Source organism: Oryctolagus cuniculus, chromosome 7, assembly GCF_964237555.1.
Source record: "Oryctolagus cuniculus chromosome 7, mOryCun1.1, whole genome shotgun sequence".
NCBI classification, from domain to species: Eukaryota; Metazoa; Chordata; class Mammalia; order Lagomorpha; family Leporidae; genus Oryctolagus; species Oryctolagus cuniculus.
The window spans coordinates 118,895,721-118,909,789 of record NC_091438.1 but is presented as its reverse complement, the minus strand read 5'-3'; the positions used below and the strand labels follow the sequence as shown (position 1 = coordinate 118,909,789).

At 44.1% G+C, this 14,069-nt stretch overlaps 1 protein-coding gene across 5 annotated transcripts in view; it reads left to right on the top strand.

The window, feature by feature from the left end:
• TCEANC2 (transcription elongation factor A N-terminal and central domain containing 2) overlaps positions 1-14,069 on the top strand; it is a 75,489-nt gene that overhangs the window by 38,678 nt on the left and 22,742 nt on the right. For all 5 annotated transcript variants that reach the window (XR_011390696.1, XR_007924063.2, XM_070078464.1 and 2 more), the window contains exon 4: positions 8,551-8,744. Coding sequence is in view for 3 of the 5 variants with exons in the window: in XM_070078464.1 (XP_069934565.1) it covers positions 8,551-8,744 (194 nt within the window). In the remaining 2 variants the exon portion in view is untranslated. The remainder of the gene's footprint in view (positions 1-8,550; positions 8,745-14,069) is intronic.

Here is a 14,069-nt window from a genome sequence, read left to right as displayed (position 1 = left end):
GAGAGAGAGTAAACTTTCATCTGCTGGTTCACTCCCCAAATGGCCACAACAGCCAGGGCTGTGCCAGGCTGAAGCTAGGAGCCCAGAGCTTCTTCTGAGTCTCCCACCTGAGTACAGGGGCCCAAGCACTTGGGCCATCTTCTGCTTTCTCAAACTCATTAGCAGGGAGCTGGGTCAGAAGTAGAGCAGCCAGTTCTCAAACCTGCACCCATATGGGATACTTGTGTTGCAGGTGGTGGCTTTTCCCTCTATGCCACAATGCTGAGCTCATTCCATCTATTTTTGTAAGACTTACTTTTTGTTTTTTTTTTTTTTTTTTTTCTGACAGGCAGAGTTAGACAGAGAGAGAGACAGACAGAAAGGTCTTCCTTCCGTTGGTTCACTCCCCAAATGGCCGCTAATGGCTGGCGCACCACACCGATCCAAAGCCAGGTCTCCCATGGGGTGCAGGGCCCAAGCACTTGGGCCATCCTCCACTGCACTCCCGGGCCACAGCAGAGAGCTGGACTGGAAGAGGGGCAACCAGGACAGAATCCGGCGCCCCAACTGGGACTAGAACCCGGGGTGCCGGTGCCGCAGGCAGAGGATTAGCCTAGTGAGCTGCATGACTTAGTTTTAAATAGTGTTTTAACCATTAGTTTGTTGTTATTTTCACTAAAACAGTTTAATTTCTTTTTATTATTATTTATTTGAAAGGCAGAATGACAGAGAGGGAGAAGAGAGACCAAGAGAGAAAGAGATCACTCCCCAAATAACTGTAACAGGTATGGCTGGATCAAGCGGTAGCCAGGAACCTGGAACTTCATCTGGGTGTCCCACATGGGTGGCAAGGACCCAAGGACTTGGATCATCATCCACTGCCTCCCAGGTGCCTTAGCAGGGCACTGAATTTGAGGAGCAGCTGGGATTTGAACTAGCTCTCCAGTTTGGGATGCCGGCATTATAGGCTGCAGCTTAATCTGCTATGCCACAATGCCCCCTCCCTCCCAAGAATTTTTATTTATTTGAAAGAAGGAAAGGCAGAGACAGATACCTCCCATCTGCTTGATTATTCCCCAGAAGCCTACAACAGCTGTGCCTTGCTCAAACTGAAGCCAGGAGCTAAGAACTCAGTCTAGGTCTCCTATGTGAGTGACAAGGACCCACCCACTTGAGCCGTCACTTGCTGCCTCTTGGGATCTGAGCCAGGACTTGAACTCTGGCACTGCACTATGGAATGTGGGAATTTTAAATAGTTTCTTGCCTTATAATATTTTCTAATACCTTATAAGGCTTATTGTACCTCAGAATTCCTCTTTTTCAGAATACTGTTTTTTACTCTTGCCCAGTTGTAGTTCTAAAATAAGTACAGAGGCTGGCGCCGCGGCTCAGTAGGCTAATCCTCCGCCTTGCGGCGCCGGCACACCGGGTTCTAGTCCTGGTCAGGGCACCGGATTCTGTCCTGGTTGCCCCTCTTCCAGGCCAGCTCTCTGCTGTGGCCAGTGGAGGATGGCCCAAGTGCTTGGGCCCTGCACCCCATGGGAGACCAGGAGAAGCACCTGGCTCCTGGCCTCGGACCAGCACGATGCACCGCCGCAGCGCGGCGGCCATTGGAGGATGAACCAACGGCAAAGGAAGACCTTTCTCTCTGTCTCTCTTTCTCACTGTCCACTCTGCCTGTCAAAAAAAAAAAAAAAAAGGTACAGAAATATTTGGTTGGATTCTTTTTTTAAATATTTATTTATTTATTTATTTGAAAGGCAGAATTACAGAGACAGAAAGAGAAAGATCTTCTACCTGCTGGTTCACTTCCTAAATCCTAAATGGTCACAACAGCTGAAGCTGGGCCTGTCTGAAGCCAGGAGCCAAGGAACTCCTTTTGGTCTCCCACATGGGTGTCAGGAGCCCAAGTACTTGGGCCATCTTCCACTGCCTTCCCAGGCACATTCACAGGGACCCAGGATCATTTGAAGGAAGCTGGATCAGAAGTGGAGCAGCCAGGATTAAAACCAGCGCTCATATGGGATGCTTGCATCAGAGGTGGTGGCTTTACCTACACTGTAACACTGGCCCATTTGGTTGCATTCTAATAAAGATAGCCTATTGAGATTTTCGCTAAATCTACAAGTTAACTTCTATATTGGCATCTTAGTTTTTATCTTTCTATCTCATAGTACAGTATATTTTCCCCTCAGTAGAAATACATGTTATTTTTCATGTGGATCTCTTGTTCAGCCAGCTTCCTTTCCTGGTCCCTGTCTCTTGCCGCTGTGCTCACTGCTGGAGATAGAGATGAATATGTCACAGCTGTTCCTTCAAGGCTCACGGTGGTGAGCAAAGGAGGTGCCTGACCAGGGGCCTGCATTGTGGCACAGTAAGTTAAGCCTCTGCCTGCAAAGCTGGCATCCCACATCAGAGCTCTGGCTCAAGTCTTGAATACTCCATTTCTGGTACAGCTCCTGCTAATGTTCTTGGGAAAGCAATGGAAGATGGGTCCCTGCCACCTACTCTGGAGTGGCCATCTGGGGAGGGAAACAGCAAATCAACATAGATCTTTTTTTTTTCTTGACAGGCAGAGTGGACAGTGAGAAAGAGAGGCAGAGAGAAAGGTCTTCCTTTGCCATTGGTTCACCCTCCAATGGCCGCCACGCGCGCTGCGGCCGGCGCACCGCACTGATCCGATGGCAGGAGCCAGGTGCTTCTCCCGGTCTCCCATGGGGTGCAGGGCCCAAAGACTTAGGCCATCCTCCACTGCACTCCCGGGCCATAGCAGAGAGCTGGCCTGGAAGAGGGGCAACCGGGACAGTATCCGGGGCCCGACCGGGACTAGAACCCGGTGTGTCAGCGCCGCTAGGCGGAGGATTAGCCTGTTGAGCCACGGCGCCGGCTCAACATAGATCTTTCTAATTGCCTTTCAAATATTTAAATAGAGGCCGCTGCTATGGCGCAGCGGGTTAACGCCCTGACCTGAAGCGCCAGCATCCCCCATGGGCGCCAGTTCTAGTCCTGGCTGCTCCTCTTCCCATCCAGCTCTCTCCTATGGCCTGGGATAGCAGTAGAAGGTGGCCCAAGTCCTTGGGCCCCTGCACCCACGTGGGAGACCCAGAAGAAGCTCCTGGCTTCGTATTGGCACAGCTCTAGCCGTTGCGGCCATCTGGGGAGTGAACCAGCAGATGGAAGACCTCTCTCTCTGTCTCTGCCTCTCTCTGTAACTCTGTCTTTCAAATTAATAAAATGAATCTTTCAAAAAATATTTAAATAAAAATTTTAGAAAAAGAGATTGGGGCCAGTGTTGTGGTGCAGTAGGTTAATCCTCTGCCTGCGGCACCAGCATCCCATATGGGTGCCGGTTCTGGTCCTGGCTGCCTCTCTTCCAATCCAGCTCTCTGCTGTGGCCTGGGAAAGCAGTAGAAGATGGCCCAAGTGCACCCACGTGGGATACCTGGAAGAAGCCTCCTGGCTCCTGGCTTCGGATTGGCGCAGCTCCAGCTGTTGTGGCCATTTGGAGAGTGAACCAACAGAAGGAGGACCTTTCTCTCTCTCTCTCTTTCTCACTGTCTGTAACTCTACCTCTCAAATAAATAAATAAAATCTTAAAAAAAAAAAAAGAAAAAGATTAACTCATCAGATAATTACAGCATACTATACTAATTATTCTGATAAGGTATTAAGAAACCTTAGAGTAGAGGTACCAACCAAGATTAGGGTATTAAGGAAAACTTCCTGGAAGAGAGGGACTTCTGAATGAATCTTTTTTTTTTTTTTTTTTTTTTTTTGGACAGGCAGAGTTAGACAGACAGAGACAGAGAGAAAGGTCTTCCTTCTGTTGGTTCACCCCCAAATGGCCGCTACGGCAGGTACACTGCAGCTGGCATGCTGCGCCAATCCGAAGCCAGGAGCCAGGTGCTTCCTCCTGGTCTCCCATGCAGGTGCAGGGCCCAAGCACTTGGGCCATCCTCCACTGCCTTCCCGGGCCTCAGCAGAGAGCTGGATTGGAAGAAGAGCAACCGGGACTAGAACCCAGTGTGCCGGCACCGCAGGTGAAGGACTAGCCAAGTGAGCCGCAGCGCCGGTCCCCTGAATGAATCTTAAGGCTCATTGAAAATAAGCCAGATAGCCGGCGCTGCGGCTCACTAGGCTAATCCTCCGCCTTGCGGTGCCGGCACACCGGGTTCTAGTCCCGGTCGGGGCGCCGGATTCTGTCCCGGTTGCCCCTCTTCCAGGCCAGCTCTCTGCTGTGGCCAGGGAGTGCAGTGGAGGATGGCCCAAGTACTTGGGCCCTGCACCCCATGGGAGACCAGGAAGAAGCACCTGGCTCCTGCCTTCAGATCAGCGCGGTGCGCTGGGCACGGCGGCCATTGGAGGATGAACCAACGGCAAAGGAAGACCTTTCTCTCTGCCTCTCTTTCTCACTGTCCACTCTGCCTGTCAAAAGAAAACAAAAAAAAAGAAAGAAAAAGAAAATAAGCCAGATAAAGAGGGGAGAAAAATAGGATGTTCGCTGGGGTGTGTGTTTAAAAGAAACAAGACAAAATATTCAAATACTTTAGGAGCTACAAGTAGCTGAGATGAGGCTGACCGTGAGAGTGGAGGAAAGTAAAGCAGAAGGTAGGTGGGCGGGTGGCAGGTTGTGAAGGGACTTGTCTGAAAAGATAGCAGTTTGGATATGTGATTGAAGGAATTAAGCAGAGGAGTGAAATGGCCAAATGTGTGTTCTCGGAAAAAATGTCCCTAAAAGAAAACCCATGGAAATTAAATAAAGGCCATTCTAGCTACAGTGTGGAAGGACGGGGTTGGAGCAATTCCAGAGTCTTGAGTAGTTAGGAAGTACACAAGAAGTGTGTGCGCACACTCACACACCGCTCTTGTGGATGTTTTACTAACTGGGGTGGTTTCTACTAGTTTGTTTACACAGAACTTTCTCCTTTTTGTATTCTGACTAGTTGCTGCTGACTTAAGAAAACTGTTGACTTTATCTGTCTTACATTCTTCCTTTTTTTTTTTTTAAGTTTTAAATGTTTACTTGATTTCCTTGACTTTTGTAGATATTTATTTTTAAGTACTTTTATATATCAATACTTTTGACCTTTCCTCTGTTTTTCCCATTATATTGTGAAAATCTCAAACATATGCAAACATAAAGTGAATAGTGCCACAAACTCCTGTCATCTAGATGTTTATCATCTAGATTCAGTGACTACTAAGTTTTATCCCCATTTGATTGTTTCCTTTTTTGTTTTTGTGTTGTTACTGAATTATTTTAAAGCAGAATCTTTTGCGTTCCAGCTGCTCCACTTCTGGTCCAGCTCTCTGCTGTGGCCTGGGATAGCTGCAGAAGATGGCCCGGGTCCTTGGGCCCCTGCACCGGCATGGGAGACCTGCAAGAGGCTCCTGGCTCCTGTCTTCGATTGCGCACAGCTCTGGCTGTTGCAGCCATTTGGGGGATGAACCAGTGGACGGAGGACCTCTCCCCCCTGCCACCGCCTCTCCTTCTTCTCTCTGTAACTCTTTCAAGTAAATAGATAAATCTTTAAAAAACAAAACAAAAACAAAAACAGAATCTTAGACCTTTTGTCTTTCCACCTCCACGTGCTTCAGTAACTCTAAAAAATATGGATACCTGCTTTTGGAACCGCAGTGCCATTATGCTTAACAAAATTACAATAATTTAATGTATACTAAGCTGATCTTCTGTATATTAAGATAATCGAAAATGAATCTTGATGTGAATGGAAGGGGCGAGGGAGTGGGAAAGGGGAGGGTTGTGGGTGGGAGGGACGGTATGGGGGGGAAGCCATTGTAATCCATAAGTCGTACTTTGGAAATTTATATGCATTAAATAAAAGTTTAAAAAAAATTACAATAATTGCTTAGTATAATTTTTTTTTTTTTTTGACAGGCAGAGTGGACAGTGAGAGAGAGAGACAGAGAGAAAGGTCTTCCTTTTGCCGTTGGTTCACCCTCCAATGGCCGCTGCGGCCGGCGCCCTGCGGCCAGCGCACCGAGCTGATCCGATCGCAGGAGCCAGGAGCCAGGTGCTTCTTCCTGGTCTCCCATGGGGTGCAGGGCCCAAGCACTTGGGCCATCCTCCACTGCACTCCCTGGCCACAGCAGAGAGCTGGCCTGGAAGAGGGGCAACCGGGACAGAATCCGGCGCCCCGACCAGGACTAGAACCCGGTGTGCCAGCGCCGCTAGGCAGAGGATTAGCCTAGTGAGCCGCGGCGCCGGCCGCTTAGTATAATTTTTTAAAATAATTATTTTCTTTATTTGAAAGGCAGAGTTACAGAGGGGGATAGAGCCGGAGAGAGAGAGAGAGAGAGGTTTTCCATTCTGCTGGTTCACACCCTAAATGACCACAACGACCAGAACTGAGCCGATTCGAAGCCAGGAGCCAGGAGCCTTTTCGGGGTCTCCCATGGGGTGCAGGGGCCCAAGGACTTGGGCCATCTTCCACTGCTTTCCCAGGCCACATCAGAGAGCCAGATCAGAAGAGGAGCAGCTGGAACATGAACCAGCACTCATATGGGATGCAGCGCTGCAGGCAGGGACTTTAACTTGCTATACCATAGTGCTGGCCCTCTTTGTATAATTTAATATCTAGTAGATAGTTACATTCCTGTTTATTTCAAAATGTCTTTTAGCAGCTGATTTGTTCCAGTTGGGATTTGAATCACATGTCTTACTTGGTACTTTGGATTCAAAGGACACTTTTTTAAAAAAATATTTTATTTATTTTGAGAGGTAGAGTTACAGACAGAAAGGTTCACTTGCCAAATGGCTACAGTGGCTGGAGCTGAGCCCATTTGAAGCCAGGAGCTAGGAAGTTTCCTCTGGATCTCCCATGTGTGTGCAGAGGCCCAACTACTTGGGTCATCCAACACTGCTTTCCCAGGCCATAGCAGAGAGTTGGATCGGAAGAGGAGCAGCCAGAACTTGAAAACTGACACATGTATGGGATGCTGGTGCTACAAGTGGAGACTTTAGCCCACTACACCACAGCGCCAGCCCCTCTAAGACACTTTTAATCTCTAACAGTTCTTAGCCCTAATCCCTTAAAAAAAAAAAAAAAAAAAGCCCCCTGACTATTGAAGAGACCATGTCTGTAGTCCTGTGGAATATCCCACGTTCTGAATTTGTTTATTTGTTCTATAATCTGTTTCTCTCATACTTCCTATAAGCTGGAAGTGAGCTCCTAATGACTAAATGGATTGTGATTCATCCCTTGTTTGGGAGGATGGTGTAAGACTGCTTCATAGGTAGGGCTATGAAGTACTTCCACTGCCCGAAGGTCCCACTTTTCGGGAAGCTGGCATTGAGTAGTGGACTCAAGTGATGAAGCTTATCTTGACCCCCATTTTACATTTCCCCATCAGCCTTTCATTGAACGTAATAATTTCATCGACTGATGATTGTCTACTGAATGAATTATTTCTTCAGGAGACGCAAAAATCGTTTCTAATTTGTCAATCTTTCCCCACTTATTAGCTAAATAAAGAACATTCTCTCAATGAGAACTGTCTGTTTCTTTTTGAAATACACTCAAAAAAGCAAGAAAATGCATAATTAATTTTCTTTTATTGTAACTTTTAGATTAAGGAATTGATGCCTTTGTTTTTGTTCTTTTAAGGAATCTATTGATATGGGGTAGGCATTGTGGCAGAGTGGGTGAAGATGCTGCTGTATCCCTTATCAGAGTGCCTGGTTCAAGTCCTGCCTCCTCTTCTGATCCAGTTTCCTGCTTATGTACATCCTGGGAGGCAGCTCGAGTGTTGTGCCCCGCCACATGGGGTTCCTGGCTCCTGGATTTTGCCTGCCCAATTCCAGCTGTTGTGAACACTTCAGAGTAAACTAGTAGATGGAATATTGATTTCTCTTTCTCTCTGTGTCTCACTCCTTGATATAAATGCAAATAATAAACAGTTAAAAAGAGAATCAGTTGGTCATGCTTCTGTTTTATGACTTACCACATCCGCTGGTCTGGTGGCTCTTCCCAGTGGTTATCTTGTTGTTTCAGCCTTTGTGAAATTAGTCTCATTTGCACAAGAACCTTGGATATGTGAGTGAGTTTCTTCTTTTTTTTTAAATTATATTTTATGTATAAATATTCCATACCAGTCTTCTTTTTCTTTAAGATTTATTTTATTTATTTGAAAGACAAAGTTAAAGAGATAGAGGTCTTCATCCACTGGTTCATTCCCCAAACCACTGCAATGATCGGAGCTGAGCTGATCCCCAAATGGCCCTGGTGGCTGGAGCTGAGGCAATCCAGAGCCAAGAGCCAGAAGCTTTTTCCAGGTCTTCTACATGGGTGCAGGGGCCCCAGCACTTGGGCCACCTTCCACTGCTCTCCCAGGCCATTAGCAGAGAGCTGGATCAGAAGAGGAGCAGCCAGCACTCAAACCCGCACCTGTATTGAATGCCAATGCTGCAGGCTGGGGCTTTAAACCATTGCACCACAGCTCTGGACCCATGCATGAGTTTCTTAGAGCCACACATCAGTCTGTCTAGTCCTGTGCTTTTCAGATTACTACAGAAGAACCTTACCTCTAGTTTCTCTTTCCCTGTTCCAGGTCATACTGTGAACAAGATGCGCAAACACTCAGATTCAGAGGTGGCTTGTCTTGCCGGAGAAGTATATACTGAGTGGAAAACTTTCATTGAAAAACATTTGGATAGACCTGCTATTGAAGTTCGAAGTGATCCCAAAACTGAGTCCTTTAGGAAAAATGCCAAAAAATTACTGTCAGAAGCCTTGGAATTAAAGGTAATGTCCTGGTTAGAATATGATTGCTAGGTATTCTAGGATAAATGAGCCTTATGTTTTCATGATACTTTTATTTTGAGAAGCAAAGTGATAGAGATCTTCCATTTGGTTAATTTCCCAAATGGTTACAACATCCAGGTCTGGGCCAAACTGAAGCCAGGAGCCATGAACTTCATCCTGGTCTCCTACATGAGAATCAGGGACCCAAGCACTTGGGCCATCTTCTCCTGCTTCCCAGGTGCACTAGCAGGGAGCTGGATCAGAAGCAAAGTGGCCAGAACTTGAACCTGTGCTCTGATGTGAGATGCTGATGTCACAAGCAGTGGCTTAACCCATTGCTCCACAACTCCAGTCCCTAGCTTTTGTAATCTTAATGCTGTGGATTTATTCAAACAGGATATTCTTTAAGCATTCTGAGAGACAGTGTCGTAGGAGTGCACATTTTAGAACTAGCAACACCTGAGTTGAAGCCCTTTTACTAGTACCTTTTAGTTTTGATGCCTTAAATCGATTTCTGGGACTTGATTTGTTTCTTTTTAAAATATTTATATATTTCAAAGGCAGAGTTACAGAGAAAGAGGGAGAGACAGAGATCTTACATCTGCAGGTTCACTCCCAGGTGGAAATAAGGTCTGGGGCTGAACCAGGCCAAAGCTGAGAGCTTAGAACTCCATTTGGGTCTCCCACATGGGTGACAGGGTCCCAAGGACTTGGGCCAACTTCTGCTGCTTTCCCAGACACATTACAGGGAGCTGGATCAGATGTACAGCAGCCAGGACTTGAACCTGTACTCATATAGAGTACATCACAGGCAGTGCCACGACACCAGCCCTGAGACTTGGTTTCCTTGTTTGGAAAATGAGAATATAATTCCTACCATGTGAGGTCATACGAATTAGCCGTTTATACAAAGAAATGATGTGTGTGCCTGCTGGTTAGAGGATATTTCATGAATGTTGCTATCTTCCCATCAGAATTTCTTTCCTTTCCCACTCAAGTAAAAATTCTAGGGTAGACTATGTTTTGGAATATCAGTGGCAAGGTAAAAGTGTAAGATTCCACTCCCCCATTTCTTTGACGACACCCACATCTTTAGTTCTTGGAAATAAAATCATTCGGATAGACATATTTCCTGTCATCTTCATAACCAGCAATTTGGATGTTATTAATGGTTTGAGGTATTCCTGCTAGGAGAGGGATTTTTGTGCATTAACAGTAATATTCATCGTCATTGTCATCAACAACAGGTCTTGTAAGCTAATTAACATTCTGGAAAATCAGACATAAATATATTTTTTCCTGTCTCCAAGATATCCTAGGGTATTCTTATTAAAATTTTTTTAAGGAGTTATTTAATATTATTAACAAAAGAAGCAATTCAAAAATATGGCTTAAATGTTAGATCTGTTACTACATTTTCTGAAAAGATATTTTAACCTATCTCAACTATTTATACACACAAAAAAAGCAAACGGACCTTTTGTATATCATTTACTTTTGTTTACAAAAGAAAGTTTTAGGTTTTTAAAATTTGAATGTATAATAGGAAATGAGAAAAATATGAAGAGGAAAAGAAAATCACCATTGATCTTACCACCAAGACATAATCTTATTAACATTTTCGTGCATTTCCTTTTTTAGTAAATTATTATAGCTTTTTCAATGAATCTGGACAAGCTACAGTTATCTGAGATTTGCGTAAAGCAAATTATATTCCAAATATTCTGTAAGATGTTTTTATTGATTATTCAAATGGCATTGCAGAAAATTGACATAATTATTTATATTTGTGTTGTCTCCTTAATCTTTTTTTTTTTTTTTTTTAATTTTTATTTTTTGACAGGCAGAGTGGACAGTGAGAGAGAGAGACAGAGAGAAAGGTCTTCCTTTGCCGTTGGTTCACCCTCCAATGGCCGCCGCGGTCGGCGCGCTGCGGCCGGCGCACCGCGCTGATCCGATGGCAGGAGCCAGGAGCCAGGTGCTTTTCCTGGTCTCCCATGGGGTGCAGGGCCCAAGCACCTGGGCCATCCTCCACTGCACTCCCTGGCCACAGCAGAGGGCTGGCCTGGAAGAGGGGCAACCGGGACAGAATCCGGCGCCCCGACCGGGACTAGAACCCGGTGTGCCGGCGCCGCTAGGCGGAGGATTAGCCTAGTGAGCCGCGGCGCCGGCCTGTCTCCTTAATCTTGATCAATTTCGGTTAGTGTCATTTTGTATATCTTTTCCTAATGTCTTTATTTTTTCATGTTTATAATTTTTAATGTCTTTGACAGTTTGGTGAATTGATATGCTGTAAGTTTGTGTAACTTTTTTAAAGGAAGCTTTAAAATGAATATTAAACCTTTCAAAGAACAACAAAATATGAAGTCAGAATATCAATTCAGCAAGATTTGCTATTTTAAATAAAGTTTATTTTTATATGAACTAAAATTATTGTAGAAACATACAGTGTGGGTATATAATATGTAGTTAATGTGGTGGTAAATACCAGTTCCCTGTGGTATCTTTTTAAGTAAATGATAATAACGAAGCTATGCTTGCAAGGATTAATGAGCAGTTTGCCTGCTATATTAAACTCTATAATAATTATCCTTTTAGTTTATCCATTAATTATCCTTTAAATGGCACATCAAGTGGTAAGCACTCAAGTGTTACAAAGCAAAGTTAAAAAAGTGATACATTCGTTAGTGCTTTCCAATGTAATTGGAAGAAATATCAAGATTAAGCACAGCTGAATGGTTTTGTTCCCAAAGAGTAAATTTTAAAAATTAAAAATATGCATCTCACTGTCTTCCTTGGCCAAAAAAACACCACAAAACCAATCTGTTTTTCTTGCACAAATGGCATTTGATAGTATTTTTGTTAGCTTGGCATGTCAAAGAATATAAATACAAACATTTTTACATAAAGTTAGTTCTAGCACCTATCATCATCTAAAGCATTTCCATATTAGGACAAATCAGTGAACCACTTAATCCAGTATCTGGTCTTTGACAGTGTTGAGTACATTCAAGTCAGCGTCAGATCTCCATAAATGTACTTTATCGGGCAGTAGTAAACCGTGGGCTAAGTTACCAACCCAGGTACTAAAACAGCCTTTTCAATTTGATCCTAGCATTTGTTTTTGCAAACACCAGATGTACCGATTGCATTTTTGTAGAGAAAGATGTTTCCGTCTTTCTTGTTTCAGTTATAGCCTTTAATAGTAAAAGCCACAGATGAAGAATATATACACAACTAAAGGTACATCTCTTCATTACCCTACAGAGCTTGCTTTCTAGATCCATGGATTATTTCCTTGTTCTTGGAATAATGGGATAGATGAATAAAAACTCCATCACTGAAACCGGGGCTCCATTCCCTTTTACTTTCTCCCTTCCAGATCTTCTTTGTTCCTCCCTGTCTTTTAGATCTTTCCTCGTATGAACGTCCCCTGTGGTGTCATTCTCTTACTTCCCCTTCCTCATTATCCACTCTTCTTCCTACCTCCAACCTGTGATCATTTTCCTATTATGTCATTTAAAAAAATGAACCTGATTCTCAGAGTGAGCCTGTATCATTAAGAGTTAGGAAACACTGGCTGGTTGGCTCAGTTGGTTGTCAGATGGTGCTAATGAGATCCAGGTCAGGGGTATGTCCCCATGTGGGACTTCTACTTTTTTCTTTGTTTAATGGCCTCAAACTGTACCCCCTGGCTTTGACCAGCTCTCTCATAAATGTATTCAAGTGGTCAAAAAGAAGTGTGGGCAGATATGTACAAATTCACTCATGCTACTGGAAAACCCACACAAAGTTTGCTTTCAGCAGCTATTCAACTCAACAAGTGTTTTGTAGGGATCTGCTGACTACCAGGGGAGAATACAAACAAATGAGTTGCATTCTGTATTCTATTAAAGCCTACTATGTTCTGGCTGAGAGCCTGTAAGGGACTAACTAAAATTAGTTAAATCAGAGACAGTGGCATTAGCAAGTGTATAGACACTCAAAATATGAAGTGGTTAAATCTAATACAGGAATCTGGGTGGTTTCCATGCAAGAAATGGCAACTGGACTCACCTTGTAAGATGGGTAGGATTTTGCTAACAAGAAAATACACATAAAATCAAAACATATAAAATAGGAATTTTATCTGCTACATACATGATGTTATTGAAAGAGCAGGAATGGAGAGAGATGCATGTATGGAGAAAGGACATTTATGTAATAAATATTTATTGAGCACTTACTGTTTACCAGTACCTGTGGTAGACATAGGAGATTTATAAATGGATTCAATGTGGTGTGGGCCCTAGAGACACAAGCATTCACCTGAAGAAGGTAGACAAATAGTTACAAAACAGTGTGGGAAGTTCTGCAGTTAGGATAACCATATGAAGAACTCCTTCCCCTGCTTTTAAAGAGCTTACAGATGGCAGCCATCACTGCTTGATTATGGCCATTTCCCACTAAATCCAAAATCCTTGAAGAAGCACAGCTCTAGGTGATCATGTTTTATGTTTTTCCCCCAGAGATGGCCGGTTCATCCAAGATTGGACAACACACAGGCACAGGCAGATAAGGAAGACAAATCAGATTCTCTGTGTCTGAGAAGTAGGAACCAGGAAATACCAAGAAAACAACTTGAAACGGAAGGGATGTTGAAGGAATTTTGAGGAAGCAGAGCTGTTGGTTAGAGAAGATGTGTACACTAGGGGGAGGGCAGTTAGAACTGTTAGTAATACCCACAGAGAAGAGCCAAAGCATGTGAGAAAGAGACCAGGCAGATCAGGAGAAACACAAAGAAAGGATCTGGGTCCCTCAGTAAACCCCTAGGTTCCTTGCAACATTCCTGTTCCCATTCCCATTTACATAGTTATATCTCATAGAAAAAAAAATTTTTTCTCAAAGTCTTGGTGAGCCTCTGGTCCTTTCACCAAAGGGGTTTACCTGAGGTACCAGGTTAGGACACACTGGAAGGGACTCATCTGCTGAGTAGGTTTGTATTACCCAAAGGCAGTTATAAATTAGGCATTCTTCACTTTGTAAGTGACTTAACACATGGCACATGAATCATTTTCCCTTGTGATTTGCATTTTAATGTCCCATATTTTTCTCCATTCTGACTGGTCCTCCCTTAAGAAGAGGCATGCATGAGAACTGTCATGTGCCTGCTTCCTGTTCCCACCACGCTGCTGGTCCTGCACCTGTCACGCTGCCCCATGGTTCCCTGGACTGCCTATTTGTCTTTTATGTTAGGACATTTTATCAAATGTCAAGTGACCTTTTTTGGGGGAGGCATGTTTTCTTTTTAAACTTTGCTTTTTATGTAGAAGTACAATATATGTA